Source organism: Oncorhynchus tshawytscha, linkage group LG13, assembly GCF_018296145.1.
Source record: "Oncorhynchus tshawytscha isolate Ot180627B linkage group LG13, Otsh_v2.0, whole genome shotgun sequence".
NCBI lineage: Eukaryota > Metazoa > Chordata > Actinopteri > Salmoniformes > Salmonidae > Oncorhynchus > Oncorhynchus tshawytscha.
The window spans coordinates 87,452,237-87,479,795 of NC_056441.1; the positions used below are offsets into that span (position 1 = coordinate 87,452,237).

The 27,559-nt window shown below is 44.5% G+C and overlaps 1 protein-coding gene across 2 annotated transcripts in view; it reads left to right on the forward strand.

Moving 5' to 3' along the window:
• Positions 1-5,664: 5,664 nt before the first annotated feature.
• The window catches only part of usp32 (ubiquitin specific peptidase 32), a 92,475-nt gene continuing 70,580 nt past the window's right edge, over positions 5,665-27,559 (forward strand). For both annotated transcript variants that reach the window (XM_042296491.1, XM_042296492.1), the window contains exon 1: positions 5,665-5,880. In XM_042296491.1, coding sequence (XP_042152425.1) covers positions 5,823-5,880 — 58 coding nt within the window. In that variant the 5' untranslated portion in view covers positions 5,665-5,822. The remainder of the gene's footprint in view (positions 5,881-27,559) is intronic.

Genomic DNA, 27,559 nt, shown 5'->3' on the forward strand with positions numbered 1-27,559 from the left:
GTCCAGTGGAGGAAGAGAGTGAAGGAGAGGAGGAAGAGGACCAATAGTCCAGGGAGAGATGGAAAGAGAGGAAAAGGGACATCAACAGAGCTAAATGAAAAGGGAGAAGGTGAACTCGGATGAAAGAGATGAGGAGGACTTTGACAAAGGGAGGAAGAGGACTCTAATGAAAGGGAGGAAGAGGACTCTGATGAAAGGGAGGAGGATGAATCTGATGAAAGGGAGGAGGATGAATCTGATGAAAGGGAGGAAGAGGACTGATGAAAGGGAGAAAGAGGACTCTGATGAAAGGGAGAAAGAGGACTCTGATGAAAGGGAGAAAGAGGACTCTGATGAAAGGGAGGAAGAGGACTCTAATGAAAGGGAGAAAGAGGACTCTGATGAAAGGGAGGAAGAGGAGTCTGATGAAAGGGAGAAAGAGGACTCTGATGAAAGGGAGGAAGAGGACTCTGACAAACAGAGGGGGAGGACTGATGAAAGGGAGGAAGAGGACTCTGATGAAAGGGAGGAAGAGGACTCTGATAGAACAGTGGAAACTGAAACATTGGAATGAACCACACCTGTGAGATTAGAGAATGTTTCAGAGAGGATGTCTGGAGATTACAAATCTAGGCCAAGGCTACATCTCTGAACAAGGCCGGGACAATCGTAGTTCACAAAACGATAAAACCTTTGAACTGTACTTAATGGTCATAATATGGTCATAAATATGACATGACACATATACTGACATCTTGAATCCATGTGCAGGGGTACGAGCTAGGTAAGGTAGATATGTACATATAGGCAGGGATAGTTGAGGTAGATATGTACAGTTGAAGTCGGAAGTTTACATACACTTAGGTTGGAGTCATTAAAACTAGTTTTTCAACCACTCCACACATTTCTTGTTAACAAACTATAGTTTTGGCAAGTCAGTTAGGACATATACTTTGAGCATGACACAAGTCATTTTTCCAACAATTGTTTACAGACAGATTCTTTCACTTATAATTCACTGTATCACAATTCCAGGGGGTCAGAAGTTTACATACACTAAATTGACTGTGCCTTTTATCAGCTTTGAAAACATCCAGAAAATTATGCCATATCTTTAGAAGCTTCTGATAGGCTAATTGACATAATTTGAGTCAAATGGAGGTGTACCTTTGGATGTATTTCAAGGCCTACCTTCAAACTCAGTTCCTCTTTGCTTGACATCATGGGAAAATCAAAAGATATCAGCCAAGACCTCAGAAAAAATATTGTAGACCTTCACAAGTCTGGTTCATCCTTGGGAGGTACCAAGTCTGGTTCATCCTGAAGGTACCACGTTCATCTGTACAAGCAATAGTATGCAAGTATAAACACCATGGGACCACGCAGCCGTCATACCGCACAGGAAGGAGACGCACGCGTTCTGTCTCCTAGAGATGAGCGTACTTTGGTGTGAAAAGTGCAAATCAATCCCAGAACAACAGCAAAGGACCTTGTGAAGATGCTGGAGGAAACAGGTACATAAGTATCTATCCACAGTAAAACGAGTCCTATATCGACATAACCTGAAAGGCTGCTCAGCAGGGAAGAAGCCACTTCTCCAAAACCGCCATAAAAATGCCAAACTACGATTTGCAACAGCACATGGGAACAAAGATCATACTTTTTGGAGAAATGTCCTCTGGTCTGATGAAACAAAAATAGAACTGTTTGGCCATAATGGCAGCATCATGTTGTGGAGGTGCTTTGCTGCAGGAGGGACTGGTGCACTTCACAAAATAGATGGCATCATGAGGAGGAGAAAATTGTGTGGATATATTGAAGCAACATCTCAAGACATCAGTCAAGAAGTTAAAGCTTGGTCGCAAATGGGTCTTCCAAATGGACAATGACCCCAAGCATACTTCCCATGTTGTGACAAAATGTCTTAAGGACAACAAAGTCAAGGTATTGTAGTGGCCATCACAAAGCCCTGACCTCAGTCCTATATAAAATATGTGCGCAGAACTGAAAAAGCATGTGCGAGCAAGGAGGCCTACAAACCTGACTCAGTTACATCAGCTCTGTCAGGAGGAATGGGCCAAAATTCACCCCTTATTGTGGGAAGCTTGTGGAAGGCTACCCGACACGTTTGACACAAGTTAAACAATTTAAAGGCAATGCTACCAAATACAAATTGAGTGTATGTAAACTTCTGACGCACTGGGAATGTGATGAAAGAAATAAAAGCTGAAGTAAATAGTTCTGTCTACTATTATTCTGACATTTCACCTTCATAAAATAAAGTGGTGATCCTAACTGACCTAAGACAGGACATTTTTACTCGGATTGAATGTCAGGAATTGTGAAAAACTGAGTTTAAATGTATTTGGCTAAGGTGTACATAAACTTCTGACTTAAACTGTACATATAGGTAGGGATAGTTGAGGTATATATGTAAATATAGGTAGGGATAGTTGAGGTAGATATGTAAATATAGGTAGGGGTAGTTGAGGTAGATATGTAAATATAGGTAGGGATAGTTGAGGTAGATATGTAAATATAGGTAGGGATAGTTGAGGTAGATATGTAAATATAGGTAGGGATAGTTGAGGTAGATATGTAAATATAGGTAGGGATAGTTGAGGTAGATATGTAAATATAGGTAGGGATAGTTGAGGTAGATATGTAAATATAGGTAGGGATAGTTGAGGTAGATATGTAAATATAGGGAGGGATAGTTGAGGTAGATATGTAAATATAGGTAGGGATAAAGTGACAGCAGGATAGATAATAAACAGCAGCGTATGCAATGAGTCAAAAGAGGAAGTGCGAAAAGGGTCAATGCAGATAGTCCGGGTAGCTATTGGTTAACTATTTTTGACTCATCACATAAGCTGCTGTAACTGTTTATTATCTATCCTGCTGCCTAGTCACTTCATCCCTACCTATATTTACATATCTATCTCAACTATCCCTACCTATATTTACATATCTACCTCAATTACCTTGTACCTCTTGCACATGGACTCAGTACTGGTACCCGTGTATACAGACCTAGTTATCGTTACACATTCTGTATTTATTCCTTGTGTTAATATTTCTCTCTCAACATTGTTGGGAAGGTCTTCTACATCTGCATTGCTTGCTGTTTGGGGTTTTAGGCTGGGTTTCTGTACAGCACTTTGTGACATCGGCTGATGTAAAAAGGGCTTTATAAATACATTTATTTTTGAGTCTACACCTGTTGTTTACAAAGCATATGACAAATAACATTTGCTTTGATTTAGCCGTCTTTTAACTTGGGGGTAGAATCTGTTCAGGGTCCTGTTGGTTCCAAACTTGGTGCATCAGTACCACTTGCCATGCGGTAGCAGAGAGAACAGTCTATGACTTGGGTGGCTGGGGTCTTTGACAATTTTTAGGGCCTTCCTCTGACACCGCCTGGTATAGAGGTCTTGGATGGCAGGGAGCTCGGCCCCAGTGATGTACTGGGCCGTACGCACTACCTTCTGTAGCAACCTGCAGTCGGATGCTGAGCAGTTGCCATACCAAGCGGTGATGCAGCCAGTCAAGATGCTCTCAATGGTGCAGCTGTAGGACGTTTTGAGGATCTGAGGGCCCCATGACAAATCTTTTCAGCCCTCTTCGCGACTGTGAAAATGTCTTAGTGATGTGGACACCCAAGGAACTTGAAGCTCTCGACCAGCTCCACTACAATTATGTCAATGTGGATAAGGACATGCTTGGCCCTCCATTTCCTGTAGTTCTGTAATCCTTCTTTGTCTTGCTGATGTTGAGGGAGAGGTTGTTGTCCTGGCACCCCACTGCCAGGTCTCTGACCTCCTCCCTTATAGGCTGTCTCATCATCGTTGTGTCTTCGGTAAACTTAATGATGGTCTTGGAGTCGTGCACGGCTAAGCAGTCGTGGGTGAACAGGAGGGGACTAAGCATTCACCCCTGAGGTGGGCCCAGTGTTGAGGGTCAGCATAGCGAGTATGTTGTTGCCTACCCTCACCGCTTGGGGGCAGCCCGTCAGGAGGTCCAGGATCCAGTTACAGAGTCAGAAGTCAAGTGACAACAGTGTAATTTTCCATGTATTGGAAACAAGGGAGGTTTGGTGGCAGCTAAATTGAGGAGGACCGGCTTTTGGTAATGTCTGGAGAGGAGGGAGTGGAATGGTTTCCATGTGTTTGATGTCTTTGCAGCCATTATTATGAGCTTCCTCCCCTCAGCAGCCTCCACTGATTGGAAATAGTTAGATATACAACCAGAGAGATATACTACAAAGCAAGATAGATCTAGTCAGGGTTTTCTAAAGCTAGCCAGCTTCAGTTATCTTCACATTCCAGCTCAGGCTTCATCTGTACCACTGCAGTGGGTTGCTTGTCCATCTGCCGCTAAATCTAGCAGGGTTGTAACTGCGTGTGCATATTACACGTGGCTAGTCGAACGCAGAACTCTTCTTTGAGGCAATGCTTAAACATGAATCCATGGGCAAAAACTGTGCCACATTTTCATTTCCCGAAATCAAAATGAAAGCCAAATTGTCTTGCAAATTCATCAGACTATTATGTGATGTAGACTTTTAGAAGTGATGTCTTCATGTGATTGCTTCGGTGTAGTTATCAATGCAAGACCACCTATTTCCCCACTCCTATCGATACAATAATTGTATTAAGACATACAAAAGTTTTGCTGTGCGTGAAGTTTCAAATGCATTTTTCATTAGTAAATGTGCAATGTGATAGGTAATTCAACACACAAACACGTTTGATTAATAAAATATTTTATCAAACGAAGTGGATGATGATGCAGTCTTTGCGAGAGAGAATCTGATTTAATGTGTCCTCAACACGCGGTTTGGACACTTTATTCCGGATAAATGTAGTTAGCCTGCCTAGGAGCAGGTTAGATATGAATGATTCGTTGCTATAGAAATTCATTTGACAAATTAAAGGCAAACCACTTTCGTACTACCGGTTATCCCGTTGTTGAACTCAAGAGTTGACCAAAGTTACCTTTGGTAACTCTTCGAACTACATTCGTAGTATAGGCCTCAGATAGGTATACTTTAAAAAAATATATGTTTGTTAATCTTGTTTTGGTGTCAACATTCTTGAGTATTGCTGGTCTATGCAAGTGATTAGATATTGTAGATAATCATGTTGAATTACACATACAAGCATGCATACAGCATATACTAGAGAAGTTATTAATTCTAATAGCAAAAATAACGAGTTTATCCAATGCAACGTGGTACAGTATTATTAGACCAATAGTTAGACAAATAACTTTCACTTTTTAGTAGTCTAGACAAGCGTTACCTTACGCAATGCATATTCTGCAAACCTTATGATGAAACCTTTTCAACTAATTCCACAAGGGGGAGCCAGAGACAAGGACAGCTTTGACAGTTTTACAAAATGGTAAAATTGTAGGTTAAAGTGGGACATAGACAGACCCAAAACTGTATTATTGTGTGAAACAATTTGGCAATATAGCGTTGCAAAAAAAAATGTTACATTGGGGTAAAGCGCTACATAATAGTAACAGGATCTGAAAGCTGGCTGTATCTCATGCGCATAGACCGTAAAAAGACATATCTGCGCAACCATTTCATGTCAACCAATCAAGTGACCCGAGGAATCCCGATCATGTGACCGTAGCCAGCATGGAGGCGGAGGCGACGAGAGAGACGGACGCGACGCGACGAGAGGGGCGGAGGTGACGAGAGGCGTCGCTCGTTGAAAACACAGCAAGACACATCGCTGGTAACGGATTTCGCAAGAAACGGACAACGGCAACAGGCGCCGTTCATACACTCCACATTTTATTTTCTCACATCTTAGTGAAATGAGGGCAACATGGGTGCAAAGGAGTCAAGGATAGGTTTCCTTTCGTATGAAGAGGCCATTAAAAGAGGTAAGCTAACCACGGTAACCGCTAGAGATGGGTTGTCTAGTCAACGAAACGAGAGAGAGTGTCATGCCAAGACCGTGGAACTTGCTTTCTCATGCGGTGGGCATGTTCGCTGCAGAGCTGTGCGGATAGCTAGGCTGTGTTGCTTAATATCACAGTCTACACATTGACAAGTTTATTGCTAAGCGAACCGTTCAGGTAGCTGTCAGTGTCAAGTGTTTCAAAACATACCTTCCGTCTGGAATCAAAGCATTGAATTTGGTGTGTGTGTGTGTGTGTGTGTGTGTGTGTGTGTGTGTGTGTGTGTGTGTGTGTGTGTGTGTGTGTGTGTGTGTGTGTGTGTGTGTGTGTGTGTGTGTGTGTGTGTGTGTGTGTGTGTGTGTGTGTGTGAGAGAGAGAGACAAACAATATTTGTGATTATGTTGGGAAAATATCGCTCTGGGGATAACGTTAACTACGTGAGTGTGTATCACTGTTTTATCAATCAGGCGCTGCCCACATCAACAAACACAGAGAGAGGGAGTGATAACAAGCTTGATCCGTGAATAACCAACATAACATTCTCTACTTGTGTCTGCTAGATCTCACACGGCATAACCCATCTAGTCTACTGTACGAGTTGATTAGGGACATTTTTTTTTTCTTTTTAAATTAATTAACCGTTTTTGAGCCAATCAGTATATAGAGAGAAAGCATGAGATGTCAGCTGTGTTCTTGCACTAGGCCGGCAGGATGTATTTCTCTCTTCAGATCAGATATTGAGACAATTATCACAAGGGCATTGCAGAGGTTAGACAGGATAAATGTAGCCTCGCTCGTACCAGCCAAAATGTTTAGGATCAAATATTGAATCAATTTGTTATAGTTCTGCGTATCCATCTGTTAGTTTGTTCATTGATGTAAGAGTCAGTTGAATATCTATCAGGAAGCTTTTGAAAATATCTTATTCGATTAGGTGATACTTTCTGTACTTTGGTCTCTGCAGTTGTAACAACTGGACTTTGTCTGCCAGGATTCATTAGCTAAATGTGTTACACATTGAGTTCTGTCATTGTGACCTCGTATGGTAATGTGCATTTAGACCCATTGCCCTTTACAATTTGTGGTGTAGGACTGAAGGAGTATATTCCAGTAGTGACCACAGGAAGTTATAGCCTATTTCTGTTTTGCTGAATGTTTCATATGCTGTTTATTCCTGACAATTAAACTGCATTTGAAAGGTCCACTGACTGACTTATTGCCTGGTCTTTGGAAGGGACTTACCTAATTTAGCTAGTCCCTCCCATCCTCCTTCACTCTACTGTAGGCTTTCAACCAATCACATTTATTTATAAAGTCATTTTTACATCAGCTGATGTCACAAAGTGCTGATACAGAAACCCAGCCTAAAACCCTAAAGAGCAAGGAAAGCAGATGTAGAAGCACAGTGGCTTGGGAAAAACTCACTAGAAAGGCCAGAACCTAGGAAGAAACATAGAGGAACCAGGCTCTGAAAGGTGGCCAGTCCTCTTCTTCTGGCTGTGCCCGGTGGAGATTTTAACAGTACATGGCCATTATGCCCAGATCATTCTTCAAGATGTTCATAGATGACCAACAGGGTCAAACAATAATCACAGTGCATATAGAGGGTGCAAAAGGTCAACGCCTCAGGAGTAAATGTCAGTTGGCTTTTCATAGCTGAGCGTTCAGAGGTCGAGACAGTGTGGAAACAGCAGGACCGAGACAAAGACCGCTGAACAGGTCAGGCTTCCATAGCTGCAGGCAGAACAGCAGAAACTGGATCAGGAGCACAGATTTATTAGATCAGATAGGACTCGCCTACGCTCCCCGGCACAGACTATTTTAGAATAGATACTGGAGACTGAGCCTGGGAAGGTCGGGGGACACTGTGGCCCTGTCCAACGATACCCCCGGACAGGACCAACCAAAGCACAGCCCCAACACCATCAGAGGGAGATCCCACTTACTACCCTGAGACAAGGCTGAGTATAGCCCACAAAGATCTCCTCCACTACACGAGCCCGAGGGGGCGTACAACCGGACAGGAAGATCACATCAGTGACTCAACCCACTATAGTCGTGTATCACAAAAAAAGCCTGGCACAACGTGATTTTTTTTTTTTTAAATGTATTTTTTTTAATTTAACTAGGCAAGTCAGTTAAGAACAAATTCTTATTTACAATGATGGCCTACACCGCCCAAACCCGGACGACGCTGGGCCAATTGTGCGCCGCCCTATGGGACTCCCAATCACGGCCTGTTGTGATATAGCCTGGATTCGAACCAGGGTGTCTGTAGTGACGCCTCTTGCACTGAGATGCAGTGACTTAGACACCCCTCCTAGGCTACATGGTGACATTAGTCACCGCCAAGCATTCCTCTGATTCGCATGCTATATGATCATATGTTACAAAGCACACTAAGCCCCATGGAATCACCTATATCCTATCTACCGGGTGGTCACAGGACGTGTGGTGGAACTGAAATGAGAGGAAAGGAAATTAGAGCTGTTCTCATGGCGACATAGTGTGGTGTCTGTTGCTTAACAACTAAATGAATCGTACGCTGTGCTTTCTTTTAGCAAAGCAGTGTCGATTCTCTCTGTTCTTCCCATTGTAGGAGTCGGAGAACAATTTAGGCAGATCTAGCTGAAGACTTGATCTAGGAGGCCTAGATGTTTACATACACCTTAGCCAAATACATTTAATCTTTAATCTCCATTTTTCACAATTCCTGACATTTTAATCCTAGTAGAAATTCCCTGTCTTAGGTCAGATAGGATCACCACTTTATTTTAAGAATGTGAAATGTCAGAATAATAGTAGAGTGATTTATTTGAGCTTTTATTTCTTTCATCACATTCCCAGTGCGTCAGGAGTTTACATACACTCAATTAGTATTTGGTAGCATTGCCTTTTAAATTGTTTAACTTGGGTCAAATGTTTTGGGTAGCCTTCCACAAGCTTCCCACAATGACTTGGGTGAATTTTGGCCCATTCCTCCTGACAGAGCTGGTGTAACTGAGTCAGGTTTGGAGGCCTCCTTGCTCGCACACACTTTTTCAGTTCTGCCCACACATTTTCTATAGGATTGAGGTCAGGGCTTTGTGATGGCCACTCCAATACCTTGACTTTGTTGTCCTTAAGCCATTTTGCCACAACTTTGGAAGTATGCTTGGGGTCATTGTCCATTTGGAAGACCCATTTGCGACCAAGCTTTAACTTCTTGACTGATGTCTTGATGTTGCTTCAATATATCCACATAATTTTCCTGCCTCATTAAGCCATCTATTTTGTGAAGTGCACCAGTCCCTCCTGCAGCAAAGCACCCCCACAACATGATGCTGCCACCCCTGTGCTTCACGGTTGGGATGGTGTTCTTCAGCATGCAAGCGTCCCCCTTTTTCCTCCAAACATAACGATGGTCATTATGGCCAAACAGTTCTATTTTTGTTTCATCAGACCAAAGGACATTTCTCCAAAAAGTACCATCTTTGTCCCCATGTGCAGTTGCAAACCGTAGTCTGGCTTTTTATGGCGGTTTTGGCGCAGTGGCTTCTTCCTTGCTCAGCGGCTTTTCAGGATATGTTGATATAGGACTCATTTTACTGTGGATATAGATACTTTTGTACCTGTTTCCTCCAGCATCTTCACAAGGTCCTTTGCTACTGTTCTGTTAACAAACTATAGTTTTGGAAAGTCGGTTAGGACATCTACTTTGTGCATGACACAAGTAATTGTAGATGTACCTGTGGATGTATTTCAAGGCCTACCTTCAAACTCAGTGCCTCTTTGCTTGACATCATGGGTAAATCAAAAGAAATCAGCCAAGACCTCAGGGAAAAAAATGATAACATCCATAAGTCTGGTTCATCCTTGGGAGCCATGTCCAAATGCCTGAAGGTACCATGTTCATCTGTACAAACAATAGTACTCAAGTATAAACACCATGGGACCATGCAGCCGTCATACCGCTCAGGAAGGAGACGAACGTACTTTGGTGCGAAAAGTGCAAGAAATTTGTGGAGTGGTTGAAAAACAAGTTTTAATTACTCCAACCTAAGTGTATGTAACTTCTGACTTAAGCTGTATGTAGCAGCTCAAAGGTTGTCAGTTTTATTGTGAGAAGCACCTTGCTGTACTGTAGGTACTAAACACTGATGTGGATAGGAAGGTGGTGACTTTATGAGTTGACCAACTACTGTAGATATGAGTCACACTGGCCCTGTGGTAAGCTAAGCAGAGCAGAGGGGAAACCAGAGCACCCAGGCAGCAGCCCCTGGCATCAGTCAGTCAGGAATTGTGTAAATGATAATCATTGTGTGGAATCAACCTTGACGTATGGAAGATAACTAGGGGAAATCAATTGGTCGTATTTGAATGCTTATCTCATACAGCACCTCTGTAATAGAGAGAGAGAGAGAGAGAGAGAGAGACAGACTGGCCTTCATTTTCCGTTTCTAAAAAGCTTACGCAAGGAGCAGAGATGGGAGCAGCTGGGTCTGTGCAACTTTTGCATGTCTAAGCAAACTCTGTGGCAACATAGGAGGAGGATGATGCTTTTCTGAAGGGACTGTATGTAGGCCTCTGCCCAGAAGCTTCGTTGAGTCATCATGTCCAATCACCAACTGTACACTTGTGTATTAAAAAAAAAGGCACTATATCCAACTGCACCCTTGAGTGCAACTGGTGGGTATCACATCAGTGTATGTCATGAACCGTGTGTTGTCTTCTAGGTGCAGAGTGCCGTCAGAGCAGGGGGTCTGAGAGAGGGAATGTGTCATGCAGTAGCTAGCTGTGGAACTGTCTGGGAGCTTTCAGCGTCAGCGGTCGGTCAGACCCCTCTCTCTCTCCTTCCGTCTCTTTCTCGCCTCTTGTTCTGTTCCTCGATGGTTAATCCAGCAGCCTACTCAGCCTGCCAGGCAGTGCTTTGCATTCACACCTTGTATTGCCTCTGGTCTGCCCTATCTGACGACTCCTACTTGTGGTTTTGGGTTATTCACATTTCCCGCAGAGTGTTCCAGAGAAAACAACATTGGGATGGAAACACCGGTGGTGTTTTGGGTAGATGAATGTCAGCTTTCTTTGCATAGCAGCCTGAGCATTATTAAGAGGTGTTTTGGGTAGATGAATGTCAGCTTTCTTTGCATAGCAGCCTGAGCATTATTAAGAGGTGTTTTGGTTAGATGAATGTCAGCTTTCTTTGCATAGCAGCCTGAGCATTATTAAGAGGTGTTTTGGTTAGATGAATGTCAGCTTTCTTTGCATAGCAGCCCGAGCATTATTAAGAGGTGTTTTGGTTAGATGAATGTCAGCTTTCTTTGCATAGCAGCCTGATTTCATTATTAAGAGGTGTTTTGGGTAGATGAATGTCAGCTTTCTTTGCATAGCAGCCTGATTTCATTATTAAGAGGTGTTTTGGTTAGATGAATGTCAGCTTTCTTTGCATAGCAGCCTGATTTCATTATTAAGAGGTGTTTTGGTTAGATGAATGTCAGCTTTCTTTGCATAGCAGCCTGATTTCATTATTAAGAGGTGTTTTGGTTAGATGAATGTCAGCTTTCTTTACATAGCAGCCTGATTTCATTATTAAGAGGTGTTTTGGTTAGATGAATGTCAGCTTTCTTTGCATAGCAGCCTGATTTCATTATTAAGAGGTGTCTTGACATCGAATCATTAGTCATACAGTCCAGCCGTTAGTTTAGGCTACTTGTTGTCGTTAATGTACCCATAGTTAACCACCGGACAACTAGGTGACTCATTTACTAGTCTAAGAGTCTGAGGGCAAGGCCAGACTGATCCGTGGAGAACAGACCCCAAATTAGAACGGACTAATTTTGGTCATAGTGTGTGACGTATAAATGGCTCTCTCTTCTAATTTGTTAATCGGATGGTTATGTACAGTTGAAGTAGGAAGTTTACATACACCTTAGCCAAATACATTTAAACTCAGTTTTTCACAATTCCTGAATTTAATACTAGTAAAAATTCCCTGTCTTAGGTCAGCTAGGATCACCACTTTATTTTAAGAATGTGAAATGTCAGAATAATAATATATTTATTTCAGCTTTTATTACTTTTATCACATTCCCAGTGGTTTAGAAGTTTACATACACTCAATTTGTATTTGGTAGCATTGCCTTTAAAGTGTTTAACTTGGGTCAAACGTTTCGGGTAGCCTTCCACAAGCTTCCCACAATAAGGAGGGAATTTTGGCCCATTCCTCCTGACAGAGCTGATGTAACTGAGTCAGGTTTGCAGGCCTCCTTGCTCACACACTCTTTTTCAGTTCTGCACACACATTTTCTGCCCTCAAATTTTCATGAGGCCATCTAATTTGTGAAGTGCACCAGTCCCTCCTGCAGCAAAGCACCCCCACAACATGATGCTGCCACCCCCGTGCTTCATGGTTGGGATGCTTTTCTTAGGCTTGCAAGCCTCTCCCTTTATCCTCCAAACATAACAATTGTAATTATGGCCAAACAGTTCTATTTTTGTTTCATCAGACCAGAGGACAATCTTTGTCCCCATGTGCAGTTGCAAACCGTAGTCTGGCTTTTTTATGGCGGTTTTGGAGCAGTGGCTTCTTCCTTGCTGAGGGGCCTTTCAGGTTATGTCGATATAGGACTCGTTTTACTGTGGATATAGATACTTTTGTACCTGTTTCCTCCAGCATCTTCACAAGGTCCTTTACTGTTGTTCTGGGATTGATTTGCACTTTTCGCACCCAAGTACATTCATCTCTAGGTGACAGAACATGTCTCCTTCCTGAGCAGTATGACTGCTGTGTGGTCCTGTGGTGTTTATACTTGTGAACTATTGTTTGTACAGATGAACGTGGTACCTTCAGGTGTTATGGAAATTGCTCCCAAGGATGAACCAGACTTGTGGAGGTCTACAAATGTTTTTCTGAGGTCTTTACTGATTTCTTTTGATTTCCCCATGATGTCAAGCAAAGAGGCACTGAGTTTGAAGGTAGGCCTTGAAATACATCCACAGGTACACCTCCAATTGACTCAAATTATGTCAATTAGCCTGTCAGAGGCTCATTTAAACTTTTGTTTTTTGTCTGTGAAACTGTATTTCAACGTACGACTCCCATTGAGAAAGATGTGGAAATCATGGATAAGGATAAAATCAAGGGGCCAGTCTGGCCTTAGTCCCTGTCTCTCTTCCTGGAGTGCTGCCTAAAGTCAGTCTGGCCTTAGTCCCTGTCTCTCTTCCTGGAGTGCTGCCTAAAGTCAGTCTGGCCTTAGTCCCTGTCTCTCTTCCTGGAGTGCTGCCTAAAGTCAGTCTGGCCTTAGTCCCTGTCTCTCTTCCTGGAGTGCTGCCTAAAGTCAGTCTGGCCTTAGTCCCTGTCTCTCTTCCTGGAGTGCTGCCTAAAGTCAGTCTGGCCTTAGTCCCTGTCTCTCTTCCTGGAGTGCTGCCTAAAGTCAGTCTGGCCTTAGTCCCTGTCTCTCTTCCTGGAGTGCTGCCTAAAGTCAGTCTGGCCTTAGTCCCTGTCTCTCTTCCTGGAGTGCTGCCTAAAGTCAGTCCCTGTCTCTCTTCCTGGACTGCTAAAGTCAGTCTGGCCTTAGTCTGTCTCTTCCTGGAGTGCTGCCTAAAGTCAGTCTGGCCTTAGTCCCTGTCTCTCTTCCTGGAGTGCTGCCTAAAGTCAGTCTGGCCTTAGTCCCTGTCTCTCTTCCTGGAGTGCTGCCTAAAGTCAGTCTGGCCTTAGTCCCTGTCTCTCTTCCTGGAGTGCCTGGTCTGGCCTTAGTGCTGGAGTGCTGCCTAAAGTCAGTCTGGCCTTAGTCCCTGTCTCTCTTCCTGGAGTGCTGCCTAAAGTCAGTCTGGCCTTAGTCCCTGTCTCTCTTCCTGGAGTGCTGCCTAAAGTCAGAACTGTCTCTTGAACTTGTGTGAACTGTGTATTTGCATTAGAGGTCGACCAATTATGATTTTTCAACGCCGATACCGATTAATCAGCCGTTTTTTGTTTAATAATGATAATTACAACAATACTGAATGAACATTTTTAACACATCAATAAAAATCAATTTAGCCTCAAATAAATAATTCCAAAACTAAGTTTTGGAGAAGAAAGTAAAAGTGCAATATGTGCTATGTAAGAAAGCTAACATTTCAGTTCCTTGCTCAGAACATATGAAAGGTGGTGGTTCCATTTAACATGAGACTTCAATATTCCCAGGTAAGAAGTTTTAGGTTGTAGTTATTATAGGACTATTTCCCTCTATACCATTTGTATTACATATACCTTTGACTATTGGATGTTCTTATAGGCACTTTAGTATTGCCAGTGTAACAGTATAGCTTCCGTACCTCTCCTCGCTCCTCCCTGGGCTCAAACCAGCAATACAACGACAACAGCCACCATCAAAGCAGCATTACCCATGCAGAGCAAGGGGAACAACTAGTAGGCTCAGAGCAAGTGACATTTGAAACGCTATTAGCACGCGCTAACTAGCTAGCCATTTCACTTCGGTTACACCAGCCTCATCTCGGGAGGTGATAGGCTTGAAGTCATAAACAGCGCAGTGCTTGACGCACCACGAAGAGCTGCTGGCAAAACGCACGAAAGAGCTGTTTGAATTAATGTTTACGGGCCTGCTTCTGCCTACCACCGCTCAGTCAGATACTTGTATGCTCAGTGTTACGCACGCCTCTATGAAGAGGGAACGCAACACCCTGCTACAACTAAACTCTCTGTGAAGCGAAAAAGGTATGGACTGTAGGTGTGAGTAAAAATGACAACAAGCAGAATGTGGTACCGTTTACAAGGACTTTATTCCTTTACACGGTAATATGGGGAAAAGGGGCTGGACGGAACCAAAGCAAAGAAAGTAAATCTCAAAGCCCCCCCCCCCTCTCCTACCTTACCTGCCTACCCACTACTTACCTAATTTAGCACCACCTGGTGCCCTAACCAAAATACAGGGGGTGGTCCGCCCAGGTCTTACCTAGTGTGCCTAGACAGTGAATATACTACGGGTATATGTATGCCCGCAGGCCTCTTGCCTAAGCACTCCCAAGGTGCCTTCCCCTTCTCCCCTGGGAACAAATGAAACAGAATATTAAACAATTTAACAAACAAACTAAGAAACAAAGGACATCAAATAAGCTCTATCTGAGCAACAAACTCACAGAACATACCACTTCCCAGCAATGAACTCCCAGCAAAATCAACCTCTAGCAAAATCACTCTGCATTGACTTCCCAGCAAATCTCTCTAGCAATCCCTACCTCCAAAAATGTCTCGCAAATCTCTCTAGCAAAATCTCTGCAATGACCTCCCAGAAACTCTCTAGCAATCCCTACCTCCAAATCTCTATTTCCTGAACAGAACACTGGCTTTTATATAGCTTCAGATTGAATGGATAATTGGAGACAGCTGTGTCTTGACGAGGGGGCGGGGTCAGCTCTCCAATTAGCCCTGGAGTTGACCAATCAGCTGCTTGAGGGATTTCAGGAAGCCATTTCCTGAAATAAACACATGCAAATACACAAACTGGGGAACGTAACACGCCCACCACAAAAATTGCAAACCCTAGTTTTGCAATAACAAAAGCCAACGCATCCCCAGTTAGTAAACCCGTGATAGAGCGTCAGCAACCACATTCGCCGAGCCCTTCACATAAGCGATCTGTACATTATATCCTTGTACAATCAGAGCCCACCGCATAAGGCGGCGGTTCTGGTTGTACATTTGTTTCAAGAACACCAACGGATTATGGTCCGTGAAGACCATAACAGGCAAGGCACTGGAGCCCACATATACCTCAAAGAACTGTAAGGCAAGCAATAAAGCCAGCGCCTCTTGTTCAATTGTAGAGTACCTTGACTGACACGAGTTGAACTTACGGGAGAAGAAACTGACGGGCCGATCCACTCCGTCTTCATCTTCCTGTAAGAGAACCGCACCCACCCCCACTATACTAGCATCTACCTCCAACTTAAAAGGTTTGTCAAAGTTGGGGGCGACAAGCACTGGGGCACTACAAAGTAGCGCTTTAGCAGACTCAAAAGCGTAGTTACAGTCCTTGGACCACTTGAATGGTACCTTGGGACTAAGCAGAGATGAAAGGGGAGCTACTACCGTTGAGAAATTCTTACAGAATGTACGATAGTACCCTACCATCCCCAGGAATCTGCGCAACTGGCGGCGAGTCGCGGGAGCAGGAAAAGCAACAATTGCTTCCACTTTGCCAGTTACTGGGCGCACTTGACCTCGTCCCACTTGTTTCCCTAAGTAAGTCACTGTAGCCTTCGCAAATCTCTCTAGCAAAATCTCTGCAATGACCTCCCAGAAAATCTCTGGCAATCCCTACCTCCAAATCTCTCTTTCCTGAACAGAACACTGGCTTGTATATAGCTTCAGATTGAATGGATAATTGGAGACAGCTGTGTCTTGACGAGGGGGCGGGGTCAGCTCTCCAATTAGCCCTGGAGTTGACCAATCAGCTGCTTGAGGGATTTCAGGAAGCCATTTCCTGAAATAAACACATGCAAATACACAAACTACAACACATAAACTGGGGAACGTAACACTCAGTCAGATTATATGCCACGCAGGACACGCTAGATAATATCTAGTAATATCATCAACCATGTGTAGTTAACTAGTGATTATGATTGATTGTTTTTTATAAGATAAGTTTAATCCTAGCTAGCAACTTACCTTGGCTTACTGCATTCTCGTAACAGGCAGTCTCCTTGTGGAGTGCAACGAGAGAGAGGCAGGTCGTTATTGCGTTGGACGAGTTAACTGTAAAGAGGCAAGATTGGATCCCCCGAGCTGACAAGGTGAAAATCTGTCGTTCTGCCCCTGAACGAGGCAGTTAACCCACTGTTCCTAGGCCGTTATTGAAAATAAGAATGTGATCTTAACTGACTTGCCTAGTTAAATAAAGGTATATAAAAAAAAAAAATGATCGGCAAATCGGCGCCCAAAAATACCGATTTTCAGATTGTTATGAAAACTTGAAATCGGCCCTAATTAATCGGCCATTCCGATTTAATCGGTCAACCTCTAATTTGCATGCAGCCAGGCAGTCACTACAGTAGGGCTGTCTCCCCGACTAAAATAAATCTTGGTCGGCCAAGATGTTCTTTCGACCAATCACCTTTTTTAAACGTGTATTTTCCCATATATAGACACATTCTATGTGTTTTTTTAATTGATTCAACTATATGCACTAAGCTTGTCTGATGCTGCAAACTGTTTAATGAAGTAATTAAGACCCAAAAATGACTAGACGGAGTCCGACCGGGCTCAGACTTGCGGCTCTGTGTTTATAAAAAACAGTGAGTGACTGTGTGACTAGCACCCGTTGTCGCTCTCTCCTCCCTGCCTCAGCGACTGCCATAGAGCATCAACAGTGTTTCTGTCTCTCTCCTCCCTGCTGCAGCGACCACCATAGAGCATCAACAGTGTTTATCGCTCTGTCTCTCTCCTCCCTGCCTCAGCGACTGCCATAGAGCATCAACAGTGTTTATCGTCTCTCTCCTCCCTGTCAGCTCTGTCTCTCTCCTCCCCTGCCTCAGCGACTGCCATAGAGCATCAACAGTGTTTCTGTCTTCCCTGCTGCAGCGACTGCCATAGAGCATCAACAGTGTTTCTGTCTCTCCTCCCTGCCTGCAGCGACTGCCATAGAGCATCAACAGTGTTTCTGTCTCTCCTCCCTGCTGCAGCGACTGCCATAGAGCATCAACAGTGTTTCTGTCTCTCCTCCCTGCTGCAGCGACTGCCATAGAGCATCAACAGTGTTTCTGTCTCTCCTCCCTGCTGCAGCGACTGCCATAGAGCATCAACAGTGTTTCTGTCTCTCCTCCCTGCTGCAGCGACTGCCATAGAGCATCAACAGTGTTTCTGTCTCTCCTCCCTGCGACTGCAGTGTTTCTGACTGCCATGCCAGAGCATCAACAGTGTTTCTGTCTCTCCTCCCTGCTGCAGCGACTGCCATAGAGCATCAACAGTGTTTCTGTCTCTCCTCCCTGCCTCAGCGACTGCCATAGAGCATCAACAGTGTTTCTGTCTCTCCTCCCTGCCAGCGACTGCCATAGCATCAACAGTGTTTCTGTCTCTCCTCCCTGCCTCACTGCCATAGAGCATCAACAGTGTTTCTGTCTCTCCTCCCTGCTGCAGCGACTGCCATAGAGCATCAACAGTGTTTCTGTCTCTCTCTCCCTGCCTCAGCGACTGCCATAGAGCATCAACAGTGTTTATCGCTCTGTCTCTCTCCTCCCTGCCTCAGCGACTGCCATAGAGCATCAACAGTGTTTCTGTCTCTCCTCCCTGCCTCAGCATCAACAGTGTTTCTGTCTCTCCTCCCTGCTGCACTGCCATAGAGCATCAACAGTGTTTCTGTCTCTCCTCCCTGCTGCAGCATCAACAGTGTTTCTGTCTCCCCTCCCTGCCGCAGCGACTGCCATAGAGCATCAACAGTGTTTCTGTCTCTCCTCCCTGCCGCAGCGACTGCCATAGAGCATCAACAGTGTTTCATCGCTCTGTCTTTTTGTTTTCTTAAGCTGTAACATAATTACAGCCATTTCTGACTGAAAAGTTATCTTACCAAAATCACTCATTTTGTTTAGGAAAAAATATTCCCTGTTGCCTCAACCCTTTGCTCTCTTTACGCGACACATGTATGTATTGGCATGCACGTGAACAATAGCGCCTGACCTATATAGCATATCATAATCACATCTATAAATTGGTTATACCAAACTCTGAACACCGTAAAACACGTGACGGCAAAATGGATGCAGAGGACGTGATAAACTGTTTACTGGTTGCCCAGGAGGTAAAGGGGAAGTTGTGGAAAAATACCACGAGAGTAAGGAAAAGGTAAGGAACAAGCTGCATATTATGCAAACAGGTTAAATTAAATTATGTTTATTATGTTAAATAACTCTGATACTTTTTCTGACCGTTTTGAACAATGTAAACGACACTAAAACAATTATAAAACCTGTTATTACAGAAAAGACTAAAAAAACAGTCGCATTTATTCGCGAAATGGAACAGTTTAGGCCTATTTATTGTTACTCTAATTATTCAATGGTCGCTTTATTTTAAAACTGAAATGGTTGATTGCATTTCAGATCATGAATGACTCTGATGACATGAACGAATAAATGATTGATTCATACAGTAGCTTAACTAAGTTACAGGATGTGTTCTGAGGCCTGCAGCTCGATGGTGGTTATACAAGGCTGCTATACTAAGCCTACTAATGATGATGACATTACTTATAACAATAAGGAGATCGAGGAAAAAGGTTTATTATAAATGTAATTTTTCTCACCATTTCAATCAGCGTTAACAACAGTAAATACATTTATAAATAATACCAGTGAGACTGGGCTAATGGAAAATGGTGTAAAGCCTTTTATTACAGCATAGTAAAGATTAAAAACTTTAATTTGTGAAATAGTTTATCCAACGTGTTGTGTGAGGCTTAGAGCTCACGGATTCAGTAGGCTATTAAACAAACACTGAAACAGGCAACAGAAGCAGGATCTGTCTTACTTCTGTTTATATATATATTATATATTATATATTATATATATATATTATATACACACAGGCCATCAGACTTAACTTAAATAGCCTTCACTAGCACAGAGAGGCTGCTGCCTACATACAGACTTGAAATTGTTGGCCACTTTAATAAATGGAACACTAGTCACTTTAATAATGTTGACATATTTTGCATTACTCATCTCATATGTGTATACAATATTCTATACTATTCTACTGTATCTTAGTCCATGCTGCTCTCTTATTCTTAATTCCATTCCTTTACTTAGATGTGTGTGTATTAGGTATTTGTTGTGGAATTATTAGATAATACTTGTTAGATATTGCTAATCTGTCGGAACTAGAAGCACAAGCATTTCGCTACACCCGCAATAACATCTGCTAAACACGTGGATTTGACCAATAACCTTTGATTTGATGTGAATGTCAGTTGTCCACGGCGCATGGTGTTTTTTGTTGGTTGGGAGGAGAATCGGCTCCATTGTTCCTCCAGTGATGAATGGTGGCCCACTGCAGTTAATGTGGCCTAGTGTCCAAGAATACAACCGTTACGTCACAGCATCGCAACAATACCACTAGTGTTAGTCACAACGCGGATCCTCTTTTTGTTTTCCTCTATCTGCAACCATTTTACTATTATTTAGCCAAGTCATTGGTGTTAAATCATTACGGCCCCATCTGACACTTAGAGAAATGTAATGAATTCCAGTGTTTTGGTACATGGTCCCTGGGTCTGTTTAGTTACTATTGAGAGAGATGGGGATTCCAAACGCTTTCATATATAGAATGTACAAAAGCAATACCCTTAACCTCCCAAAATGTCCGATTTTCTAATCCTCTCAGGCGGTAAGGGGTGAAACAAAGCTTGGTTGGGGCGTAGCCTAATCGTTGAATTAAACAGTAGTTACATGCCCTGCCCTGCCTTGTTCCAGGCCCCCGCCCCACTCCTTAGCGATGGGCACTGCACTACTGCATCGTGATTGACTGCGTTGCCATGGATCTAACTGGTGTGTCTGGGCACCGGCTATGCTGGGAGGTCCATTCATTAAAATCTATGTCGCTGTTAAGATTTGAGCGAGCGGCGAGACCATGGCCTGAGGTTTAGTGGTGTAAAGGTGCTCTGAATGCAGGCAAGATAATGAGCTCTTAAATGTGACTGGACCCGTGGATCCATGGTTATTTATGACACACACACACACACATCAGGGGTCACTAGCGGTGACCTGAATGAACATTTGGATAGTGTGTTTTAAAAAATAAATAAATAAAGTCTCTCCTCAGAATTCAAGAAGGACAAAATTCTAGATAAGTGTTTGGTACGTGGTTGCTTGAAGTATGCTAGAGCAGCGCGGTAGAGTCCCAAACAAACCCCGACCTCCAGCCCTTTCCTCTCAAGATGTCTATCCTTCCAGCGAGAGAAGCTGGCGTAATTGAAAGCCTGTTGAAGGCTGAAGCAGCCAGGTGATTTTTCTGCGGCTGTCATTTCAAAGTGCTGTGTGTGTGTGTGTGTGTGTGTGTGTGTGTGTGTGTGTGTCTTTCAAACCAGTTCAAATGGCTTTCCACCACGTGTTATTTGTAAGCTTTTGACACTGCTGAAATCCTCTGCTTTTAACAGATTCCTTAGATTATACTGTCATCACTTGTCAGCAGAGGAGAAGACAAAAACAACCTGCAATACTACCAGTCACCATGGCTTTAGTATAGGTTAGGCCAGATGTAGTTCAGGACCTTGGCTTTAGTATAGGTTAGGCCAGATGTAGTTCAGGACCATGGCTTTAGTATAGGTTAGGCCAGATGTAGTTCAGGACTATGGCTTTAGTATAGGTTAGGCCAGATGTAGTTCAGGACCTTGGCTTTAGTATAGGCTAGGCCAGATGTAGTTCAGGACCTTGGCTTTAGTATAGGTTAGGCCAGATGTAGTTCAGGACCTTGGCTTTAGTATAGGTTAGGCCAGATGTAGTTCAGGACTATGGCTTTAGTATAGGCTAGGCCAGATGTAGTTCAGGACCATGGCTTTAGTATAGGTTAGGCCAGATGTAGTTCAGGACTATGGCTTTAGTATAGGTTAGGCCAGATGTAGTTCAGGACTATGGCTTTAGTATAGGCTAGGCCAGATGTAGTTCAGGACCTTGGCTTTAGTATAAGTTAGGCCAGATGTAGTTCAGGACCTTGGCTTTAGTATAGGTTAGGCCAGATGTAGTTCAGGACTATGGCTTTAGTATAGGCTAGGCCAGATGTAGTTCAGGACCATGGCTTTAGTATAGGTTAGGCCAGATGTAGTTCAGGACTATGGCTTTAGTATAGGTTAGGCCAGATGTAGTTCAGGACTATGGCTTTAGTATAGGTTAGGCCAGATGTAGTTCAGGACCTTGGCTTTAGTATAGGTTAGGCCAGATGTAGTTCAGGACCATGGCTTTAGTATAGGTTAGGCCAGATGTAGTTCAGGACCATGGCTTTAGTATAGGTTAGGCCAGATGTAGTTCAGGACCTTGGCTTTAGTATAGGTTAGGCCAGATGTAGTTCAGGACCTTGGCTTTAGTATAGGTTAGGCCAGATGTAGTTCAGGACCATGGCTTTAGTATAGGTTAGGCCAGATGTAGTTCAGGACCATGGCTTTAGTATAGGTTAGGCCAGATGTTAGTTCAGGACCTTGGCTTTAGTATAGGTTAGGCCAGATGTAGTTCAGGACCTTGGCTTTAGTATAGGTTAGGCCAGATGTAGTTCAGGACCTTGGCTTTAGTATAGGTTAGGCCAGATGTAGTTCAGGACCTTGGCTTTAGTATAGGTTAGGCCAGATGTAGTTCAGGACTATGGCTTTAGTATAGGCTAGGCCAGATGTAGTTCAGGACCTTGGCTTTAGTATAGGCTAGGCCAGATGTAGTTCAGGACCTTGGCTTTAGTATAGGTTAGGCCAGATGTAGTTCAGGACTGTCTTTTGTCTTTTGATTAAGGTATTCTACACATGATTCTGTTCTTTTACCTGCTGATTTCTTTAGATTTTTTTTCTATTTGCATTTCAACCCACAAGAAGAGCCACTTCCTACCATGCCTCAACACTGTGTCGCACTCACACATATCCCCATTTTTAATATGAGTGACTGACTCTGAATTCTCCGCCGTACCCAAAACAAGTGAGCGAGCGAGACATTTTACCCCATCTATCCTGCGTGTGTTTTAATAACAACATCCTTCTACAGCAGCAGGTCATCTACGATAGGGGCTGGGATGGGAATATGCTGAGGCTGAGCTTGTCTGTGTGAATATATGCAAATAAGTTTAATTGACCCCTGAAGACCCTAGAGGACTCGGGGAGAGTGGGAGATGGAGAGTGGGAGATGATGGAGAGTGGGAGATGATGGAGAGTGGGAGAGATGGAGAGATGGAGAGTGGGAGAGATGGAGAGTGGGAGAGATGGAGAGTGGGAGATGATGGAGAGTGGGAGAGATGGAGAGTGGGAGAGTGGGAGATGATGGAGAGATGGAGAGTGGGAGATGATGGAGAGTGGGAGATGATGGAGAGATGATGCTGGTATTATTTTCAAAACATCCGTCCCAGGCTTTCTAAAAGAAGGCAGTGGCCTAAGAACAGATTCACAGCAGGAGGTCTGCTGGAGGCTTTCATACTGCAGCACAACCCTGCCGGAGGCTTTCATACTGCAGCACAACCTTGCTGGAGGCTTTCATACTGCAGCACAACCCTGCTGGAGGCTTTCATACTGCAGCACAACCCTGCTGGAGGCTTTCATACTGCAGCACAACCCTGCTGGAGGCTTTCATACTGCAGCACAACCCTGCTGGAGGCTTTAATACTGCAGCACAGTTAACCCACTGTTCCTGAATTTGTTCTTAACTGACTTGCCTAGTTAAATAAATGTGTAAATAAAAATGAAATCACCACACTGGGTGTTGCAGCTGCAAACACGTACAATTCACAGAAACACCTTCTGACTAGGTGGTGGCACCTGCTTGTATTTCTAGCATAAACCATCAGTCTCTGTTGCTAGGCATCACCAGCTCTGTGGGCATCAGGGCCTGTAACCGCACAGCATAGCAGAGCCAGACCCATCACCAGCTCTGTGGGCATCAGGGCCTGCATCCACAGAACGCCTCGCAGTAAGAGTGCTGATGGAGATGACATACTCTGTGGATGCGGCCACAGCACTGCAGCCTTTGGAGACCACATACACACACACACACACTTGGCCCGGTGTGAGTGGGGATTTAACCCCACTGATGCTGTGACAGGCTAGTGTGTTTTATAATGGACTGTTCTATGAGCAGGGATAGGAACTGAAACGGGGAGAAAGGTGGTTGGTAACTAGGTTACTATAGTTACCCTCCTAGGGGAGAGAGGTGGTTGGTAACTAGGTTACTACAGTTACCCTCCTAGGGGAGAGAGGTGGTTGGTAACTAGGTTTCTACAATTACCCTCCTAGGGGAGAGAGGTGGTTGGTAACTAGGTTTCTACAGTTACCCTCCTAGGGGGGGAGAGAGGTGGTTGGTAACTAGGTTTCTACAGTTACCCTCCTAGGGGGGGAGAGAGGTGGTTGGTAACTAGGTTACTACAGTTACCCTCCTAGGGGAGAGGTGGTTGGTTACTACAGTTACCCTCCTAGGGGGAGAGAGAGGTGTTTGGTAACTAGGTTACTACAGTTACCCTCCTAGGGGAGAGAGGTGGTTGGTAACTAGGTTTCTACAATTACCCTCCTAGGGGAGAGAGGTGGTTGGTAACTAGGTTTCTACAGTTACCCTCCTAGGGGGAGAGAGAGGTGGTTGGTAACTAGGTTTCTACAGTTACCCTCCTAGGGGGGGAGAGAGGTGGTTGGTAACTAGGTTACTACAGTTACCCTCCTAGGGGAGAGAGATGGTTGGTTGGTTACTATAGTTACCCTCCTAGGGGAGAGAGGTGGTTGGTAACTAGGTTACTACAGTTACCCTCCTAGGGGAGAGAGGTGGTTGGTAACTAGGTTTCTACAATTACCCTCCTAGGGGAGAGAGAGTGGTTGGTAACTAGGTTTCTACAGTTACCCTCCTAGGGGAGAGAGGTGGTTGGTAACTAGGTTTCTACAGTTACCCTCCTAGGGGAGAGAGGTGGTTGGTAACTAGGTTACTACAGTTACCCTCCTAGGGGAGAGAGAGGTGGTTGGTTACTATAGTTACCCTCCTAGGGGAGAGAGAGGTGGTTGGTTACTATAGTTACCCTCCTAGGGGAGAGAGAGGTTGGTTGGTTACTACAGTTACCCTCCTAGGGGGAGAGAGGTGGTTGGTTACTAGGTTACTACAGTTACCCTCCTAGGGGGAGAGAGGTGGTTGGTAACTAGGTTACTACAGTTACCCTCCTAGGGGGAGAGAGGTGGTTGGTTACTAGGTTACTACAGTTACCCTCCTAGGGGAGAGAGGTGGTTGGTAACTAGGTTACTACAGTTACCCTCCTAGGGGGAGAGAGGTGGTTGGTAACTAGGTTACTACAGTTACCCTCCTAGGGGGAGAGAGATGGTTGGAAACTAGGTTACTACAGTTACCCTCCCCTAGGGGAGAGAGAGGTGGTTGGTAACTAGGTTACTACAGTTACCCTCCTAGGGGAGAGAGGTGGTTGGTAACTAGGTTACTACAGTTACCCTCCTAGGGGGAGAGAGAGGTGGTTGGTAACTAGGTTACTATAGTTACCCTCCTAGGGGGAGAGAGAGGTGGTTGGTTACTAGGTTACTACAGTTACCCTCCTAGGGGGAGAGAGAGATGGTTGGTAACTAGGTTACTACAGTTACCCTCCTAGGGGAGAGAGAGGTGGTTGGTTACTATAGTTACCCTCCTAGGGGGAGAGAGAGGTGGTTGGTTACTAGGTTACTACAGTTACCCTCCTAGGGGAGAGAGAGGTGGTTGGTTACTAGGTTACTACAGTTACCCTCCTAGGGGGAGAGAGAGGTGGTTGGTAACTAGGTTACTACAGTTACCCTCCTAGGGGGGGAGAGAGATGGTTGGAAACTAGGTTACTACAGTTACCCTCCTAGGGGAGAGAGGTGGTTGGTAACTAGGTTACTATAGTTACCCTCCTAGGGGAGAGAGAGTGGTTGGTTACTAGGTTACTATAGTTACCCTCCTAGGGGAGAGAGAGGTGGTTGGTTACTAGGTTACTACAGTTACCCTCCTAGGGGAGAGAGGGTGGTTGGTAACTAGGTTTCTACAGTTACCCTCCTAGGGGGAGAGAGGTGGTTGGTAACTAGGTTACTACAGTTACCCTCCTAGGGGAGAGAGAGGTGGTTGGTTACTAGGTTTCTACAGTTACCCTCCTAGGGGGAGAGAGGTGGTTGGTAACTGGTTACTACAGTTACCCTCCTAGGGGAGAGAGAGGTGGTTGGTTACTATAGTTACCCTCCTAGGGGAGAGAGAGGTGGTTGGTTACTATAGTTACCCTCCTAGGGGAGAGAGGTGGTTGGTTACTAGGTTACTACAGTTACCCTCCTAGGGGAGAGAGGTGGTTGGTTACTAGGTTACTACAGTTACCCTCCTAGGGGGAGAGAGGTGGTTGGTAACTAGGTTTACAGTTACCCTCCTAGGGGAGAGAGGTGGTTGGTTACTAGGTTACTACAGTTACCCTCCTAGGGGAGAGAGAGGTGGTTGGTTACTAGGTTACTACAGTTACCCTCCTAGGGGGAGAGAGAGGTGGTTGGTAACTAGGTTACTACAGTTACCCTCCTAGGGGGGGAGAGAGATGGTTGGAAACTAGGTTACTACAGTTACCCTCCTAGGGGGAGAGAGAGGTGGTTGGTAACTAGGTTACTACAGTTACCCTCCTAGGGGAGAGAGGTGGTTGGTAACTAGGTTACTACAGTTACCCTCCTAGGGGGAGAGAGAGGTGGTTGGTAACTAGGTTACTATAGTTACCCTCCTAGGGGGAGAGAGAGGTGGTTGGTTACTAGGTTACTACAGTTACCCTCCTAGGGGGAGAGAGAGATGGTTGGTAACTAGGTTACTACAGTTACCCTCCTAGGGGAGAGAGGTGGTTGGTTACTATAGTTACCCTCCTAGGGGGAGAGAGAGGTGGTTGGTTACTAGGTTACTACAGTTACCCTCCTAGGGGAGAGAGAGGTGGTTGGTTACTAGGTTACTACAGTTACCCTCCTAGGGGAGAGAGAGGTGGTTGGTTACTAGGTTACTATAGTTACCCTCCTAGGGGAGAGAGAGGTGGTTGGTAACTAGGTTACTACAGTTACCCTCCTAGGGGAGAGAGAGGTGGTTGGTTACTAGGTTACTACAGTTACCCTCCTAGGGGAGAGAGATGGTTGGTAACTAGGTTACTACAGTTACCCTCCTAGGGGAGAGAGAGGTGGTTGGTTACTATAGTTACCCTCCTAGGGGAGAGAGAGAGGTGGTTGGTTACTAGGTTACTATAGTTACCCTCCTAGGGGAGAGAGGTGGTTGGTTACTAGGTTACTACAGTTACCCTCCTAGGGGGAGAGAGAGGTGGTTGGTAACTAGGTTACTATAGTTACCCTCCTAGGGGAGAGAGAGGTGGTTGGTTACTAGGTTACTACAGTTACCCTCCTAGGGGAGAGAGGTGGTTGGTAACTAGGTTACTATAGTTACCCTCCTAGGGGAGAGAGAGGTGGTTGGTTACTAGGTTACTACAGTTACCCTCCTAGGGGGAGAGAGAGGTGGTTGGTAACTAGGTTACTACAGTTACCCTCCTAGGGGGGGAGAGAGATGGTTGGAAACTAGGTTACTATAGTTACCCTCCTAGGGGGAGAGAGAGGGTTGGTAACTAGGTTACTACAGTTACCCTCCTAGGGGAGAGAGATGGTTGGAAACTAGGTTACTATAGTTACCCAACAGGAAGAAAAAGGAATTCCATTGCGAAACAATGCATTGAATTAATTGATTGATAGTCCAGTCAATGTGCTTCGAAGGCCAATATTATAATATATATACTCCATATAACATATAACAACATCCATAACATGGGTATTAAATCCTCAAGCAGCTGGTAAATTAGTCTCTTTTTTTGTTTTACTCCCGTTAAAGACGTGTTGTCCTTTTTACAAGGGGCTTCGGCTAAGTGTACCACGACTGTTGATTATCCCCGTTTTCCATTGTGCCAGCAGAGATTCTTTCTCCACAACAGAGTAAAGACGGCCTCAAGATCGCTCCT